At 38.4% G+C, this 17,451-nt stretch overlaps 1 protein-coding gene across 1 annotated transcript; it reads left to right on the plus strand.

The window, feature by feature from the left end:
• Positions 1 to 4,386: 4,386 nt before the first annotated feature.
• On the plus strand, positions 4,387 to 6,793 carry LOC139708268 (uncharacterized). The gene is made up of 2 exons (XM_071620240.1): positions 4,387 to 4,993; positions 6,386 to 6,793. Exons 1-2 carry the CDS (start codon positions 4,436 to 4,438, stop codon positions 6,791 to 6,793), a joined length of 966 nt encoding a protein of 321 aa, XP_071476341.1. The 5' UTR covers positions 4,387 to 4,435.
• Positions 6,794 to 17,451: the final 10,658 nt, after the last annotated feature.

Here is a 17,451-nt window from a genome sequence, read left to right on the forward strand (position 1 = left end):
TGGTGGCGAAGGTGATGACGGGCTCGATTGGCTCACGACTCTCGTCGCATCGTGACTGTGATTCATTTAATTTATTTGATAAAATAAAGTGCAAATGCACCCAACGCCATACCATCCGACTTTGATGCAACTCGCCCTGGAGTAATAGCTGTCCATATGCACACCTAAATGGATCTCGACTGTTGGGAAGCTTGCTTCATTTCATATTAAGTCGGTATCGCTTTCCAAGCCGTAGCAACCAATCGGATCACAATCGAATCATGTCTGCTGCACTGTGGATAATGAACATGATGAACAGAGATGCACTTTATATGTGTCATGAAATGTATCTTTATCACCCTTATATTCTCACCCATAAGACAAAAACAGATATATAGGCAGATACATAACTGTATACATTTATCTTTTTGCTCTGCTAGTCCATTTGGGCCAACACAATTCTTAACCTGAAGTGTTGGTGGCCCTAAAAAAGAGTGTGGCTCTCAGCTGCCCGACCAGGCAACTAAAAGACATGTTTTTTTTTTTTAGTGGCCCGACATTAATTTTACAGTGGCCCCATGGGCTACCATCAATATCGAACCGTGATTACTACATGTACGACAAAAATACACAGAACTTTCACTAAAGTATTTTGCAACTTACTGCAGTATTATCATACCAATGAAGAATGGCGTATGTATTCTGACGCGCAATTGCTAAACAGATATTTTGTATACATGTATCAGAAATTCTCTGCTAAACTCGAAATAGTTGTTCAGTATATCCCCAAAAATACAATCGTATTTCCGCATTGATAACTTTCAAATGATTAGACAATCTAAATGTTATTTCAGGTAATGAAACTGTAACTTCTCACCTACATTTTGCAGAAAACCACATTCAGTTTGGTTAGGTGGTCACGGAGAAATGTGGATCGTTCTAAAGCAAGCTATGCCATGGGTGTGTTTCTTCCAAGTTCAATACTTGGATGCTCTTGGAATTGTAAACACAGACAATTGATCAAACGACAACTGACAAAGTTTGGAGGTGAAGGGATTCCTGACATGCTCTACATAGATTCTTATTTCTCTTTGACCACTGAAGCAAATTGAATGGGGTGTTCTGTATAAGATGTAGGTAATGAGTTGTAGTTTCCTACCTTGAAAACGTTGAAATTTCATTTGGGTTGATTTACTATTTTTAAAGTTATCGTTGTAAAAAGTCCGATTGTATTTTTTTTTTTTTTTTTTGGGGGGGGACATAATTATGGTACAGCATGTCATCTTTGTATGCGTCTTCTTGAAATCTATACAGTGTGTCATTTCTGTGTGTATCCGTCAAATAAGTTTTGTTTGCTGTTATCACCCGACTGATTTCACTGAAATATGAATCATTCAAGTGTATTATTTGAGATGTGTATGATGTCCTAAATCCTGTTATGTCTCGGTACCGTAATGTTACAGTCACTGCTTGTGCACTCATCCCGCATATATCCCGCTTATATCCAGCTTATGACGTGTATATAAAGCCTGTATAGATGATCGACGGAATCGCCAAGTATCTTAGACAACAACTAGATTTGAAAAGTTATTGAAATATCGTATCCTCACAGTATCGCTAGCTTAATAACCATTGAGGATAAAAATGAGGAATATAGAAATCCGAAGTGTTGTTATTGAACTGACTTAAATCCCAATTCAAGAATTTATATTATGCATATTCTATTCACTTTTCAAAATTCACTTTTCAAATTCACTCTAACCAAACTGTGGTCTATTTACGGTCCATGATCATGCTAAAGAATTGGTCATTTTGCCACGGCAAGCAGTACTCGAAGATATTTTTCTTCACAATTTGGCAAAATATTGATCAAATCCTTTCGTGTCTGGAAATGTTAATCAGCCGATGTAAAGTTTCAAACATCGAAGGACTATGATGTGAAAAGTCGATGCGACTCCCATTTCTAAAGTATTTCCACAGCACCCTCACTGTCAATTATTATCAAATGTCCAATGTTTAGATATAAAATTCATAATACGAATGCATATCTATCTTTCTATCTCTTATAAATCTTCTCCATGTAACTTCATAATGTATATCGACACTGAAGAGTTTTATATCTCTACTTTCCGTCATGTAAATGTTATAAATATATTCAAATACATTTATATATATGTATGTATTACTATCAAAACGTGAATGTATATAAATAAACATTTGTTGTGTGTGTCGAATAACACATTTTTCACTATACGCTATATCTCTCATGTGTCTCTGTCTCTTAATCAAATCTGAGTCAAAATTCTATCCAGGGAACACGATCAAATGACGTCATAATATAGCTTCGCAATTGACCACTAATGGTGTATGACACAAGAAGAAAATTGGAAGCTATGCTATAAAGACTACTTTAATCACAATGGAAGGAGCACTTAATATATGGCAGTAAAAAAAGTCCCCATCTGAAGTTAAACATAAAAATGCCCCCAATGTGTTTGATTAAATTTGCAAGAACTTTCTTTGGTTATTATGTAATCATTACAGACATAATAACAAAAACCTGATATCACTAAAACGAGGCTTAGATCCTCTCCTAAGCTGTTGAAGATGGTGATGAAGAGAGAAAGGAGTGTGTATTGCATGGTGCAAGAAGACGCCAAGGTGTAAAATACTTATAGATACAGTGTTGAATACATGTATTCGAATAGAAGCAAACATGTTTTATACTATAAGATGTAAAAACCCATTTTTAAAAAATCTCACGAGACAAAACGTCTGGTTTCATTCTTTCGTAATTTTAGAGGAATATAGCAGTCAATAAAGTTCATGGGGATATTACAGGCCGTACAATTGTAAGACTTTTTTTTTTGCTTGATCGCATAGTCAATATGACCTGTAATGGGATTTTACCGACCCGCGAAGTCAATAATGTACCACTTGACATTTATCCATCAATAGTCGAGAGCAATCGCAAAGAGAATGAGCCCTCATTCTTTAAAAAAAATAATGCACGTGTTCAGTATTCTCATCTCTCTCTCTCTCTCTCTCTTACTACCCAATTTGATAGTGCAGTGGGCCATGTTTACCTAAATTTCTTCAAACATATTCATGTATACGGAAAACGATTTATCATCAATCGTCTTGTTTATGGAATATTTGTTATTTGTGCCCGCCCACATTCGATGAAAATACTTCGTGCTATGACACAAGTTGAGAGTGTTTAAACTGCTTGTACAACAACATATCTTCGGGGGCGGTGGGGGGGGGGGGGGGGGCTGAACATGCTATGTATACTTTGCAAATGTCAATTCACAAGAGATTACTAGTATACGAAGGGCTGGTTCCACAGACTTCCTTGCTCTGAATACTAGCTTAACCCATTGAAGACCGATCCCGAGCATTCTTGGGCAGGTGTCTACACGGTCTATGGGAAGTGCGTGTTATAGAAAAATCTGCTCGTCCTCAGCGGGTTAATGCTTTCTTCCTGAAAGACAGAGTGTAGTGCCAACGGTCAGATTGATAGTTCAAAGAGCGCGGTTACAGACATCTGAGCAACCGTGTTTGCTCTCGGGTAACAAGAAATTTGACAAGTGGCTAAGATTACATTATGCAGAATGAGAAATAACTCGAAAGCAGTTCCTGAGGAATGAACGGAATCTATTTTTTTTTTCTATAATTATGTTAATTTTCTTGTGAAAGAGAGAATTTTTCGACAAGACTAAATCTATTATCGTCCACTTTGGGCCGAATTCACGAAGGTGGTACAAATTTATTGAAACCATGGTTTAAACCATGGACAAAAACAGTAGTTTTGTATGGTTCGCTAAGTGTCGCCTAGCCCATTTCATTACGAAATCAGGCATTTCGTCGACGAAATGATCATTTCGTAACGAAATGAACATTTCGTCGACGAGATGAGAAATGACTGTATACTTTCTGAAGGAGTTGGCAAGGAGATTACCGGTGCGATGCAATACTGAGTGACTACTGTAACTATTTTGATGTCTTGCTCTTCTATTGATGCTTATATTTTCAGTCCTGTTTTTGATCGATTGGAATTCTCTGTCATAATTTTATTTCGACCGAATAGATTCAAATGGGTTATTTAGTTTAAGTAACCATGTCGTGAAGCCATGTTGCAGTTAGCGAATGATTGATCATTCTGCAATGGTCTATATACTCTTCTTAGACTGCACCTAGTTTGCACTTATGTAGTGACATTTTCAGACAAATGTGTAGTATTGACAGACCTAACACTCTGATACTACGTAAATTTGATATTCCTCAAGAATGGGACAAATGACGGATTTTGACCGATTGCACTCGTAAACGGGTTCAAGTGGTACGTACAAATTAGCCCCTTCTTCCCAGGTAAGGGTCCTTTAAAAGGGGGTCCAAGTGAACATCTACTTCAGATATAGGTGGGGCTTGCACCAGGGTCGCTCATTCCGCTGCCATGGCAGGCCAGAGGGGGTCTCGGCGCGTCTTCGCGCCTCTGCTCGCCCTCATCGTTCTGGTGGGGTTCTCTTCTCGGGCAGCTGTTCGCGCTAACGAAGTTGTAGAGCTACCCGACGAGTATCCGGCGTATGGCGCCGAGGAACTCGAGGCAGTACCAGAAGAGGCAGCAGTGGACAACGACATCTACGCTTACGGCCAGGATGGAGGTGACGGCGTTGTCGACTCAAGGGCTGATGAAGAGTATGATGCCAGAGATGATGAATACGGTTACGACGACGATACTCTTGAAGAAAGAGACGATGACGATGGCAACTTCCGGCAGATGTATGACGATACGTTCGTGGTCGAGGAAGAGGAAAGAGATTACCAGGAAGACAGAGACGGCTATGATGACCAGGAGATCGACTACCATCACGGTATCGGCTACGACAGATTTCGAGCCTCGTATGAGTCCATGGAGGAAGAACGTGAGCTAAATGATGACGTAGGGGATAATTATGACCTCGAATACGATGCCGGAGAGGGACTCCAGGTCGATGCCGATGATGTGGGACAGGTAATTTTGAATTATAATTTCCTGTTTGCTTTCTTTCCCTTAACTTATTTTTTTTTTTTCTAGCATCCGAGACCAATACAGGACTCAGCTGATACGTCACTTTGGAAAAGGCCATTAGATTGCTTGTGAAATCGTATGCATTTCAGTAGAAATAATGTTGTAACCTGATGGTGTATGATTTTTTTTTGGGGGGGGGGGGGGTGGGGGGCGGGGAGGGGGTTTAATTAGAAACAATCTGGCCTCATGAAACTTTTGAATAAGAAATGTAAAAGGAACACAAATCAGAAATTTTGCTTAGAAAGCAGGTCGGAACTGTAATATTCAATACAACCCGAGATTGGTATGTGTGAGAGTTAGAGCATGATGCAAGTTACTTGTTATATTTGTTGATGTTTTTGTTGTGACAGTGCATGTTATTATTTGAATGTATTTTTTCCCGTGAAATGTGATTTTAAACCTAAATTCATGAGTTCAGTAACTTTGTTACTGGAATTTATAACTCAAGTAGTGATTCTCTTTTCCATTCAGAATCTCAACTCAGTAGTTAAATACCACGGAATATCGTAAAGTGTAACTAAAATGTATCGTGCTAGACCCGAATATTCATGCCTTACATGCCTTAGTGCATTTGCATCGAAACAAATCTTAGAGTACGTTTTTTGTTTGTTTGTTGTTGTTGTCATTTTTTTTTTCCTTCGGAAACCCAATTACTCACTATGAAGTTATCTTATGCTGTCAAGAATTAATGTCAATGTATTATTAAACTTTTTTTGGGGGGGGGTGGGGGTGGGATGGGGACTATTTTGGTCCAGCTTCACCATAGTCCATGGTGATAAGTAGTGTATCGGAGCCAATCTGAGACTTCTTTATTTGTGTTTATGCCTTTATTTTGTGCTTGAATGTTGTACAACAGTTATTGAGCAAAATTTCTATGAAAGACAAAAATACACAAAAGAGTCTACCTCCCACCTACCATATTTCACGGTTTCTTGTATAGAAAGTGTCGAAATGTATACCGATAGAAACGTCTTTATTTTGCGTTTGTTCTTTGTATTCCTTGCCATAATCTTATGACAGTGATCATGGTTGTTACCTAATGATCTCAGCTAAAATAGGCAAATAATGCGATGCTTTTGCATGTGCATCAAAAGCAGATTTGACAAGAGATCCCTAGCAGTGATATATTGATGAAGACTGGTTTTGAAGTAGCTGAGATATTAAAACAAAGGAAGTGGTCCTAATGATAGGTAGGTCCCGCGTTTAAGTAGCATCTCTACCAAAAACTGTACCATCCCTGTGATCTTTATAATAGTGTTTGTTGAGTGTTTGTACTATACAACTTGTACGATATCATTAAATGGAATTGGTCTACGCTTCTTTTCTCCCTTCAAGGGTCTTGAGATGAAAGAAGCGGAAGTCGAATCTATGGATGCAATAGTGCGAGAACTGGAACTCTTTTCCCGAGGATGCAAAAGCGGCAATTGTGGTCGACGCACTGGAAGCAGAGGAAAAGGGTCTGGAGGAGGCGAGGCGGTGGTGGTGGAGGAGGCGGCGGTGGTGGAGGTGGCCGGTGGTGGACGGGGTCCTTGCAATGGAAATAATAGAGGAGGGGGTGGAGGTGGCGGAGGAGGAGGCGGTGGCGGAGGGGGGAGGTGGTGGTGGAGGAGGAGGTGGAGGGTACAAACCGCGTCCACAGCCTGGAGGGGGAGGAGGAGGAAGGAGGGGGAGGAGGTGGAGGAGGATGGGGTGGAGAGGAGGATGGGGCGGGGGTGGAGGTGGGGGAGAGGAGGAGGAGGATGAGGTATAAACCCAAGCCAAAACCAGGCCAAAGCTAGACCAGGCAACGGAGGAGGCGGAGGTGGTGTGGTGGAGGTGGTGGTGGAGGAGGAGGTGGTGGAGGAGGAGGATGGGCGGAGGGGGAGGATGGGGCGGAGGTGGAGGTGGAGGTGGTGGAGGCGGAGGAGGGGGAAACAAACCTAAGCCAAAACCCATGCCAAAACCTAGACCAGGAAACGGAGGTGGAGGTGGTGGTGGTGGAGGTGGAGGCGGTGGTGGTGGTGGTGGTGTGTGGAGGCGGTGGTGGTGGTGGGGTGGAGGCGGTGGTGGTGGTGGTGGAGGCGGCGGAGGGGGTAAACCGCGTCCCCCTCCAAGACCAAAACCACGACCCCCTCCAAGGCCCAAACCACAACCCCCGGTCAGACCACCAAGCCTGCCCCTAAACCACGACCCCCTCCAAGGCCCAAACCACAACCCCCGGTCAGACCACCAAGCCCAAAACCCCCTGCCCCTCCTCCCTCTCCCAAACCAGGCCCCGCCCCACGGCCACCCTGGTGGCACTGGAGTGACAGCAGTAGCGGCAGCAGTAGCGGCAGCAGTAGCTCTGGCAGCCGTAGTGGTAAACACAGCAAGGGCAGCAAAAGCAAGGGCAGCAAAAGCAAGGGCAGCAAAAGCAAAGGGAAACATAGTCACGGCAGCAAGAGCAAAGGAAAGCATAGTCACGGGAGCAAAAGCAAAGGAAAGCATAGTCACGGGAGCAAAAGTAAGAGCAGAGGTCGAAGCCGGGAGTTCAATCTGCAAGGAGAGATGGGGCATGACCTCTTGCAGAAATGGGCAGATATGACTCTCCCTTAGAGGATGTTTTATGTGAGGTGGTAGTGCGGTGACAGGACGAACAATGTCATCCAAAGTTACCCATGTTTGTTCATACAGTATATTGCTCACTTTAGGCCGATTTTCCAGGATTTCAAATAATTATGGTACCTTTATAATAATTGACTTGGGCTTCACGCATAATTATTCTTTGCCGAGTAATCATTCAGCCACTTCGCAAATGAGTTCTCGTTAGGGTTAAGGCAGCACATGTCGATATCAAGCTATACTTGATACTCGGTATTGCAATTTCCCCGGCAGCTTTATTTAGTAGTTTGCTCCACTCGTTGAAACAGCAGAATAGCGAGAAGTTCGACATCGTAGTTCTATCGCTGCACACTCTAAAAGCAGACAGGAGGGAAAAAATGAAAAGGAAAAAAAAATGATTTAAAGAAAAAAATCGGTGATAGGTCAAGCGTTGGTTGTTACTGCATTAGTACGAATAAAAAAAAAATAATAAAAATAATAATTATGTTGGCTTTTTTCAGTGTAGCCCAAAATTCTGTTATGATTGTAGCAATTTTCAGGCACATGTAGCGAAAGATGATTTGCATGGCTTCTTTTCCTTCTATTACTGTGTATTTTTATGTCACCCAAGAAATCTTCTGCAAAATAAATACATCACAATGGAAATCTCAAAGCATCTCAAAGTGTCTTCATTAATCTGTCGAGTCATAGATTTGCCATGTAGTTACTATCTTTAGCTATGCATAAATGAACACCGCAACCCTGACGAATTTTAAAGACGGCAAATGACAAGAGTGTGGAGAATGGTGCGTTATGTGATGAGGTTTCTAACAACTTCGATACGGACATTCCTGGATGATATCTACAAATCGGTTAGTTGTTGCAACGATCGACATCGTGATGATTGAGAAAATTACATAATATACTTGTATACGTAATACAGTATCGGTTTATAGAGGATGCCTATTTCAAAATATGATTCATGTTAGCACATATTGTAACCAAATACTAAGTCGATAACGACCGACTCTTAATTTCGATGAGTCAGCAAAATACACCCGACAGCTATCTGCAGTTATAAGGGGTGGGTGGGGGGCACAACCCCAATGGCTCCCCCCCCCCCCCCCCCCCAAACACACACACGCACATACACCTACACGATCCTGGCTTCAAAACACAAACAAGAAATCCGCCCAGGATTCCGTCAAATTCCTGTGAATAAAAGAATGTATTTCAACACTTAAGCCAAGGTAGCTACTGAATTATAATCCCGTATCATAAAAGGGGTTTTTCAGACCCACGTGCTCATTGATATATAAAATTTTGAAAGAAATGCCACAGGAATACTGATACACTTACATGGTGATAAAAATGTTATTCACTTGTTTTTTTCAGTGCACGGAATTCAAGTTACACATACGACACAAATTTAATGTATTTTTTGGTTTGTTCCATGTCCTCGTTCAACCGTGAATTGACACAAGTGTTAACATCGTATAATGAGCTTTCTAAAACATAAATTCGATGTCTTGAATTAAATTTAGCACGGAAAAATGACAAAACTGCAGTGTTTGCAATTTCTACCACGTGGGCACACAACCGTGAAATTTTGCCAACAAATCATATGACATGATAGGAAGCACATAAGTTGTATGTTGCCTGCCTTCTTCTGCTGGAAATGTGGAATTTATTCTGACATCATTAATAAAAGTTACGAAATTGAGTTGTGAACTTCAAAAAGTGACCATTTTGTCTTTAGAGAAATGCTCACTGAAGCATGACCGTTTGATATGTGCTGAATATCACTTGAAAGGAAGCTAAGAACAGCTACATGCCTCTGTATTCAGATTTTGTCAAAGTTTCCGTATCTAGAAATTAGAGTGATTAGCTTTAGGGGGAACTTATTCTTTGTTTAGAGTATATCATTTGTGTATATATATATATATATATATATATATATATATATATATATATATATACATGAAATCCTGAATATAAAAACGACCCAAGTCCAAATTAGGCTATCGCATTTGGAGACCCTTTACGAAGTCATGTATAGATAGATATAAAATCAATCAAAGGAATGTTTTACATTTAAATTTGTATGAATAACATTTCACTCAATAAAAAAAGCTAGAAACATGAAATTTAAATGATTTCTATTTTTCTATATTTTCTGGAATCAACTTTGGTTGTTTTTATTTTCAGGTATATATATATATATATATATATATATATATATATATATATATCACTTAATTGTAACGATAAGTCCATGCCAGCGAGCACATTGTCACACCCATCGTAAAAGCTGGTGTTCGCAAACACACAAACACACCACTGACATGTATTAGTATATCAAACGCTATTAGAAACAGTGGGAAATGTTTGACTGTACCTATATGACCTATGTTAGGGGAGGGGCAGGAAGTACACGAAAACCATTCATCATGACAAAAATAATTTTAAAAAAAAAGTGAAGACGACAGTGCGAGCGAGCAGGACACATAGATACTTATAATCGGTCTTTATTTTATGCTAGTTACACTTGCAGTAATAGAGTAATCACATAATTCTCATAACAAATATTCTGCGATGAAATACACTGGTGTTCCCGCAGTAAAAATCATTCAGTCAAAAATACGCCGTACACAACTTGATGGAACTTACACGATAGCACATTATTTGGCATTGTGACAAAGAACTAGAACGAGCACAAAAACAACAACAACAAAAGACAAGAAAAAAGAAATTACAATAACATACTACATACATATCAGTTAAAAGGAAAATTCATCATCACCAGATGATACAGCGTCATATGCAGCAACCTAGTTCTCGGGCATATGGACACTTTAGTCGTTGATATTTGCGAACTTTATGTAGTCCGAAGGAGATAGGCTCACAACGGTTCGTTTCAATCTTTTTCAGTCACCACCATTACTACTGTCATACAACTAAATTTCTCTCTCCCCCCTCTCTCTCACTTCCACTCCCACAATCATGCACATCCAAACATCACAGCTATATACATCTCTTTCTTTCCTGTCTTGTGTTTGGTCCTTTTCCTTCTTTCTTGGTCCTCGCCACCATACATTTTGAAAAGAAATTAGCCCTTCAAGTTAATAATAACAACAGCAAAAATATTAATGATGACGATGATAATAATAGTAATAATAGTGATGACAATAATACTATTAATATTAATAATAATAATAATAATGAAATAATAATAATGTTCATGGATTTTGAAAACGTCTGAACAGCGACTACACAGTCTTACGGGTTGACGACACGAAAGGTAACTGCTACAGACGAGTCCTCTCACTCAAGTCACATCACTCGTTGAGGCATATGTTGCGCAACATTTCTTCCTTTCTACATCATAATAAAAAAAAAGCAATGCTATTCCTGAGGAAAGAAGCTTCATAAAATCAACTGTTTCTATTTTCACCATGTTTGCGACAAAAAAGAGCAAGAGGGAAATGAATAAAATCTGATGCGACGGGGTTCAATACCTGGTTATGTGCTAATATTCCTGCATATCAAAAATTAATTTCTGCACACCGGTCATGCGGCTGGGAGTCGAAAATGATTAGAATGGAATAATGTGTGCTTCATTTCAAATTAGCCGATATGCAATTTGCTAGATGTAAATTCATACACACTTCGGTTAACATCCTCTGTTTTACTTGAGTCCAGCGGGCATACATTTAACATGATTTTTCAGATGAAAAGAATGGCAAAATTTTCTATTTCACATGATATTTATTCTGCGTAAGCGATCACCTTGCTATAACGACCTCTACAATGTCAACTGTCGACTCCTTTCACGCAAATGCACACATAACAATGCATTGAGACGTAAATGTACATAAACAACCTGCATACTATTAAGGCTATGGAGGTCGCTGATGACACGTTCACAATCATTCAAGTGGGACAACTATTTCTTTGCTTCTGCTATGAAGTGTCGATTGACTTTAACATTTTCTTGAGAGACACATATACAGCTCCAAAGTGTGACGTCTTGGCTTATCGCCATGGAAACTGGTTCTATAAACAACCTCACATGGCCTGAATATCGATCTGTGAACACACCTGGTTCCACGCCAAGCTATAAGACAAGACTGTGATATCATCACTTCGGTACTCTACTGAGTATTTCCTCACACATCTGTTCATGGCATACCATGGATATCGTATTGTTACATGTCATTGAAGACACTAGATATCGATCCATCTGAGCACAAAAATGTGCACATGAAAATAATGTGACTGCGCTTTTTGCTGTTTTTTTTCTTTTCTGTCTTTTTGAGAATACAATAATTTATGAAAAACATAGAGCTTCCTTTGAAGTTATGTGACTGTAAAGACAACTGTAAAGAAAATTTTTATGTCTACCTTGACAGCATTATAATGATGGTGAAATTAGACAAGTTGTATCAATTCATTAAACTCAGACTGTTAGCTCGGCTACTGCATTGACAATTGTATTTCAACTGCACACAAAACACAGGGGGGAGTTCCCCCCCCCCCCCCCCCCCCGTCCATCTGAAAGGAGAATCCATTCCTTTAACAGACACACAGAAAACTGTCTGAAAGTTTGTATCGCTACCTCCCATTTCAAAATCTTCACTTATGGTCAACGGTATCAAAATATCAGGAATTGTTGGTCACTTGATTTATTTTTTTATTTTCAATGAGAGTATGGTAATCAAAGTACAATTCTTTGTCTCAAGGAACATAGGTTGCCTACATGCAAAAATTACAAATATCCATTGGATTTCGTATATTCTTTTGCTCCTGCAAAGACATAATTTTACTTGGCTTTTAAAAAAGAAAGAAAAAGAACTACAACTAGATGACTTACACAATAATAAGCCTGAGTGAAGTTCAAGAAAATATTGCAAGCATCCATTTTTTTTTCACAATCTACACAAGATATTATGTGACATGCAAGTAAGAAAATTTGGTCAAGGAAATTATTTCAAAGACGCAACATTTGGACAATCAAATCACCAACGTATCCTGTATTATATTACATTTCATCATCGGCTTGCATGGACAAAAAAATAATTACGCCAGTCCCACACATCCGTATCTGTGTAAATTGTCATTCAGCATACTTGGTTTCCAGCAGGTGTTTAGTATGTATGGTCACATGTGTTTACCAACACATTCAGTAAATCTGTAATTTCATCAAACACTGACAAAATCATTCTTTTCATATGAATTTGTGAACAAGACTATGATAGGAGTTGAATACAGCTGCCACCTCTGGAAAAATTACCCTCCAATATAAAAACCATGCCATGATAAGCATTCCGTTGGTTGCACCCTGTGCTTTTTCCGGTGACATTTGAGTATACAGTATAAGGTCACAAGGATAAACAAAACGGGGGGGGGGGGGGGGGGTACTAAAGAGGGGGATGTATTATAATTATGCACGGTTTCAGGCTAATCAAATTCCAAGTTTTCAATTAATCAACACAAGGTGGAATATAAAGTAGATGTAAAAACTTATCCAGGACTGAAGTGAGACCATACCACACTGAAAATGGTGTGTAGTGTAGTTAAAAACAGCTTTACACTTGTAGAGAAAAGAGAACACACAATGAATATTGGAAGAACAAAAATCATTGCAACTGATTGACAAATTGCCCTACAGAAGAAAATTATGAATTTGAATAACAAAAATCATGATGACATCACTTTGCACAATTCTGGCTGAGAATACTGGTAGATCAGTCTTGTCCATGCTACTACAAACAACATCCTCAATATAGTGTGTCTCAAATATATTTGGTACAAGCATATTGGACTTGTTGCCATGAGAAATCATTAAATATCACTTACATTTCATTCCATTCCCCTCCAAATTAAAATATGCACCTTCTACCTTAAGAGGTGAAAATGCACACCTAGGCTCAGTTTTGTTTTGTTTTTGTTCGTTTGTTTGTTTGTTTTTGTTCTTGTTTTTGTTTTTTCAAATAATGTCACAAGTTCAGGATATTCATGTTTTGTTCACATTTGAGTAACACCGATGTCAACACCATGTTATAACATTGACATATTAAGAGTTAAAGCTATTTAGACATTACAAAAAGAGGGTATTTTAAAATGCATTCTATTTTTTTCCAACTACACATAAGACAATTAGTTGAATAATTAAGCAAACACATTTTTGCAATAAAGTCTTGCCTTAGTCACAGAAAATTTCTGTCCTTCACGAAGAAATTTAAAAAATATGATTTCATCTAATACTCATTAATCATGCTCACTTGTTTCTTTATGATTTCTTGCTACACAAGAACATATATTTGGCCCATTATTAAAGAGACTTGTTGCAAAAGGCCAGACACAAAACATGGCAGAATAACTTAAAGGAATTCATACTGCATGTACTGAGATATAACACCAGAGAAGCTATAGCAGGCTTGCTAATCTAATGTATGTACGTTAATTACTAAAAGAAAATGAAATCAATTCAATGATTATATGTTATGAAATTCTCATTTATGGCTTCTAGTATAGTATAGTATAGTATAGTATAGTATAGTATAGTATACATACTATGCTGTGATCACAGTTATATCATCAAAACTTGCAGTTTTCGGTTCTTAATTTGAAAATATATATACTGTAAAACAAGAAATTTTCGCGTGCATTTTAATTTCGCGAATTTCGCGAGCGCCAAAATTTGCGAAATTAAAATGCACGCGAAAGTTTTTGTCTACACTACATGCATTGAACGCCAGTGGCAATTCGCGAAAATTTCATGCCGCGAAAAAGGCTGTCAGCTCCAATTCGCGAAAATTTCATGCCGCGAATATATCATGTTTTACAGTATAACATAGCATTGTTCATCAGCAATTAAAACTATACTTGTACATTGTAAGTATTACAACATGCTGTGTCTGAGCTAGAATTAAGTCATCTAAACATGTAATTTTAATTCTTCGTTTTTGTTATAAAAGGATATGTATCAACAAATGTTTTCAAGTGAATTTTCATCAATCTGAAATACAAACGAGCGTGAAAGTCTTGAGCACCAGCCATAACAAAGGGAAGACTTTCCTTACTTTTGGGTTTTTTTGTTTTTTTTTCTTGTTTGGTATTGGTGCTATTGTATGTATGATATAGGAACCCTGGCTGCAGTCTTGTTTATAAAATTACAATGAGAATGTGAAACCAACAACTCTGGTTCTCCTCTGGCAAAAAAAGAAAGAAAGAAAGAAAGAAAATACACTATCAATTCAAGGAATGTTGAAGAATAGGCAAATTAGAAGGCATTTCATTTTAAAAAAAAGTTGATGTAAAAACAAATCAAACATCAATCACATAATATTCAACCTCAGTCCATTGACCTTTAAACTAGATACAAGACATCACAGACTATCACTTGCAGGGTTTGATCGCATAACGGATTAAGCGCCATTTTAAACCATTTTGAAGTAAGTCTATCATCAGATAGAGCAAAATAAAACCTTTGTTTCTAAGCTAATTTAATCGCAAACATCTCAAATTAATAAGAATGGAGTTAAGTCATTTTGCGATCAAACTCTTCATTCGTACAATGCAAACTGCCTGTGCCACAGATACAGACAATAACATCTGATATTGCCTACTGTCTCTGTCTCAAAGGAGACAGTATGACATGGCTGACAATCACAATATTTGCTGCCCGTGCACTACAAGGGGAGAATATTCCAAAATATTGCCTTATCACTAGCAACACATTGCACTTTGTTTCTGACGGGTCAAATATAACCCTCTCATGCACGGTAAGCCAATATTGTACGAACGCCACTACAATGTACACGCACTTGTATACCACTAGAGCTGTTTCATATCTCATTCACATGTAATATCCCTTCAGAAAGATCACAGGAATGCCCCCCTCCCCTATGGTCTAGCCCCCCCCCCCCCACTCTCCACACACAGCTTGAGGCCCGCACTGACTGGTTACTTTCTGTTCAAGACTAGTAAATGTCACATGCTGATAAAAATTGCACCACCTTATCATAAAGCTGGACATGGATATCCTAGGAACAGGTGTTTCCTTGAAAAAGAGTGCCTGCTTTTGTCAGTACGCACAAGCATATCCTTCAAAGACAATGACTTTAGACCAGGATCTAGTAAACCCGACTAATAGGAGTCATTTTTGTCAACCCCTCACATGTACAAACAGAACACCATGACCATGACCGTCTCATGTCACAAATGAATGGGCAATACTACCAATTTCACATGAAATAAGAAAAATAGATTCTGATGTTATATATATGTCAAGATCAAAGCAATCAATTATATCTTAAAATTTTATGAAAATATATTGCAAGATTCTAGCTTAAATTTGAAGTTCTACACGTGGCCATCCATACTATTAGTTGACAAGTCCACAAGTCCATTCCATGCAAGTCTTTAAAATCCAATTGTATTTTGTAAAACATCTCACCAGGTTACTGCATACATGTATAATGGGTTGAATCCACATCCTTCTATTCCTCAAAGACAGAATGTGAATGGGCATCATCCACTCTTAACGCACAACAGCTTGTTGTTGTTGTTGTTGTTTTTTTGTTAATCTTGTTTATATTAACACTAATTCCAACCCATGTAGTTACCAGGATGGGAGGAAACTCGTTACAAATCTTGATGGAATGTTCTGGAATAATCCAACAAAAAAGTCTGACTTTACACCCCCTCCACCCCCCCCCCAAAAAAAAAAAAACATAATTAAACAAATAAATAAATAAATAAAAAGTCTGCACATAAGGTACTGAGAATGAGATTTTTTTTTTTTTTTTTTGGCATGGCAAGTAAAAATATAAAAGAGAATATATTTTTGTTAACAAAAGACATTACACTTATGTTCCTAAAATGTAAAGTCATAAATAAATTTTCATTTTGTCTCAATTCTGCTGGACAAGCAAATAGATGGGATATCAATAAGCACTGGAATTCATCATCTTCACATTAAAGCCATCTCAGTTCATTTATATTTACTGTTTTCTATTCTTTTGTCTTCCTTTCTGGTTGAGCATTCTAGGGGAAATTAGAATTGTTTTCTGGGCTATGTGTAAATTCTTTCTTCCTGCTCGCCCCAAGGCTAAGTTTGGTTGCCCGAGAGAAAGGAGGTTTGAATACCGATAAGATAATTATGCTGGAAAAAAAAAAAACACTCTGGTAACACCTCTAATCATCATACACTGTATTTTATACATCTCAATTGACATCATTCACACTGACTGCTTAAGATGATAACATTCAAACTAAACCTAGAGCTATTCATTGATCAGTTCTTATAACCTTTTCATAACCTTTGTATCAGACAGGTATCGGACTTGATTTGCATTCCTATTTTCTGGTACCTTTTATCCTGTATTCTTGCATGTGTCCTGTGCTAAGTATGTGTTAAGCCATGTAAACATGTGACTATAGATAATAAAATTCAACTTCAAATCGCCCCCCCCCCCCCCCACTTGCCCACTCTCTCTGAGCCTCCATCTCAATATAAAAAATGTCATCAATCATCCTATAATAGATTGGGATGAAATCCTGAAAAAAAGGAGATGACTACGAAAGCATTGCACGTACAGAAATATGATCAAATCAACAAGAATCGAGTGAATCTTCCACTACGGTACACACAAACAAAAACGAAATATAAACACATGCCATTTGGCTCAATGGTAAAGAGCTTTGCAGAACGCCATGCATACACTGTAGCATTATCATCTTGAGCATAATCGAAAGCCACCAAGATCGTGCAATGTGTTCCTTGGATGATACGCTCCTTCCTCAATCACTTTGATATCAAAACACAATGGAATAGA

This window comes from Diadema antillarum, unplaced genomic scaffold, assembly GCF_040938485.1.
Source record: "Diadema antillarum isolate AM-2024a unplaced genomic scaffold, OU_Dant_1.0 seq00001323_RagTag, whole genome shotgun sequence".
Classification (NCBI taxonomy): domain Eukaryota; kingdom Metazoa; phylum Echinodermata; class Echinoidea; order Diadematoida; family Diadematidae; genus Diadema; species Diadema antillarum.

What these genes read in the sequence shown, in the direction of transcription:
- LOC139708268 (XM_071620240.1), top strand. Translation starts at nt 4,436, where the DNA reads ATGGCAGGCCAGAGGGGGTCTCGGCGCGTCTTCGCGCCTCTGCTCGCC. An exon ending in ATGCCGATGATGTGGGACAG is followed by an intron (nt 4,994 to 6,385) that starts GTAATTTTGAAT and finishes TCTCCCTTCAAG; the next exon opens with GGTCTTGAGATGAAAGAAGC.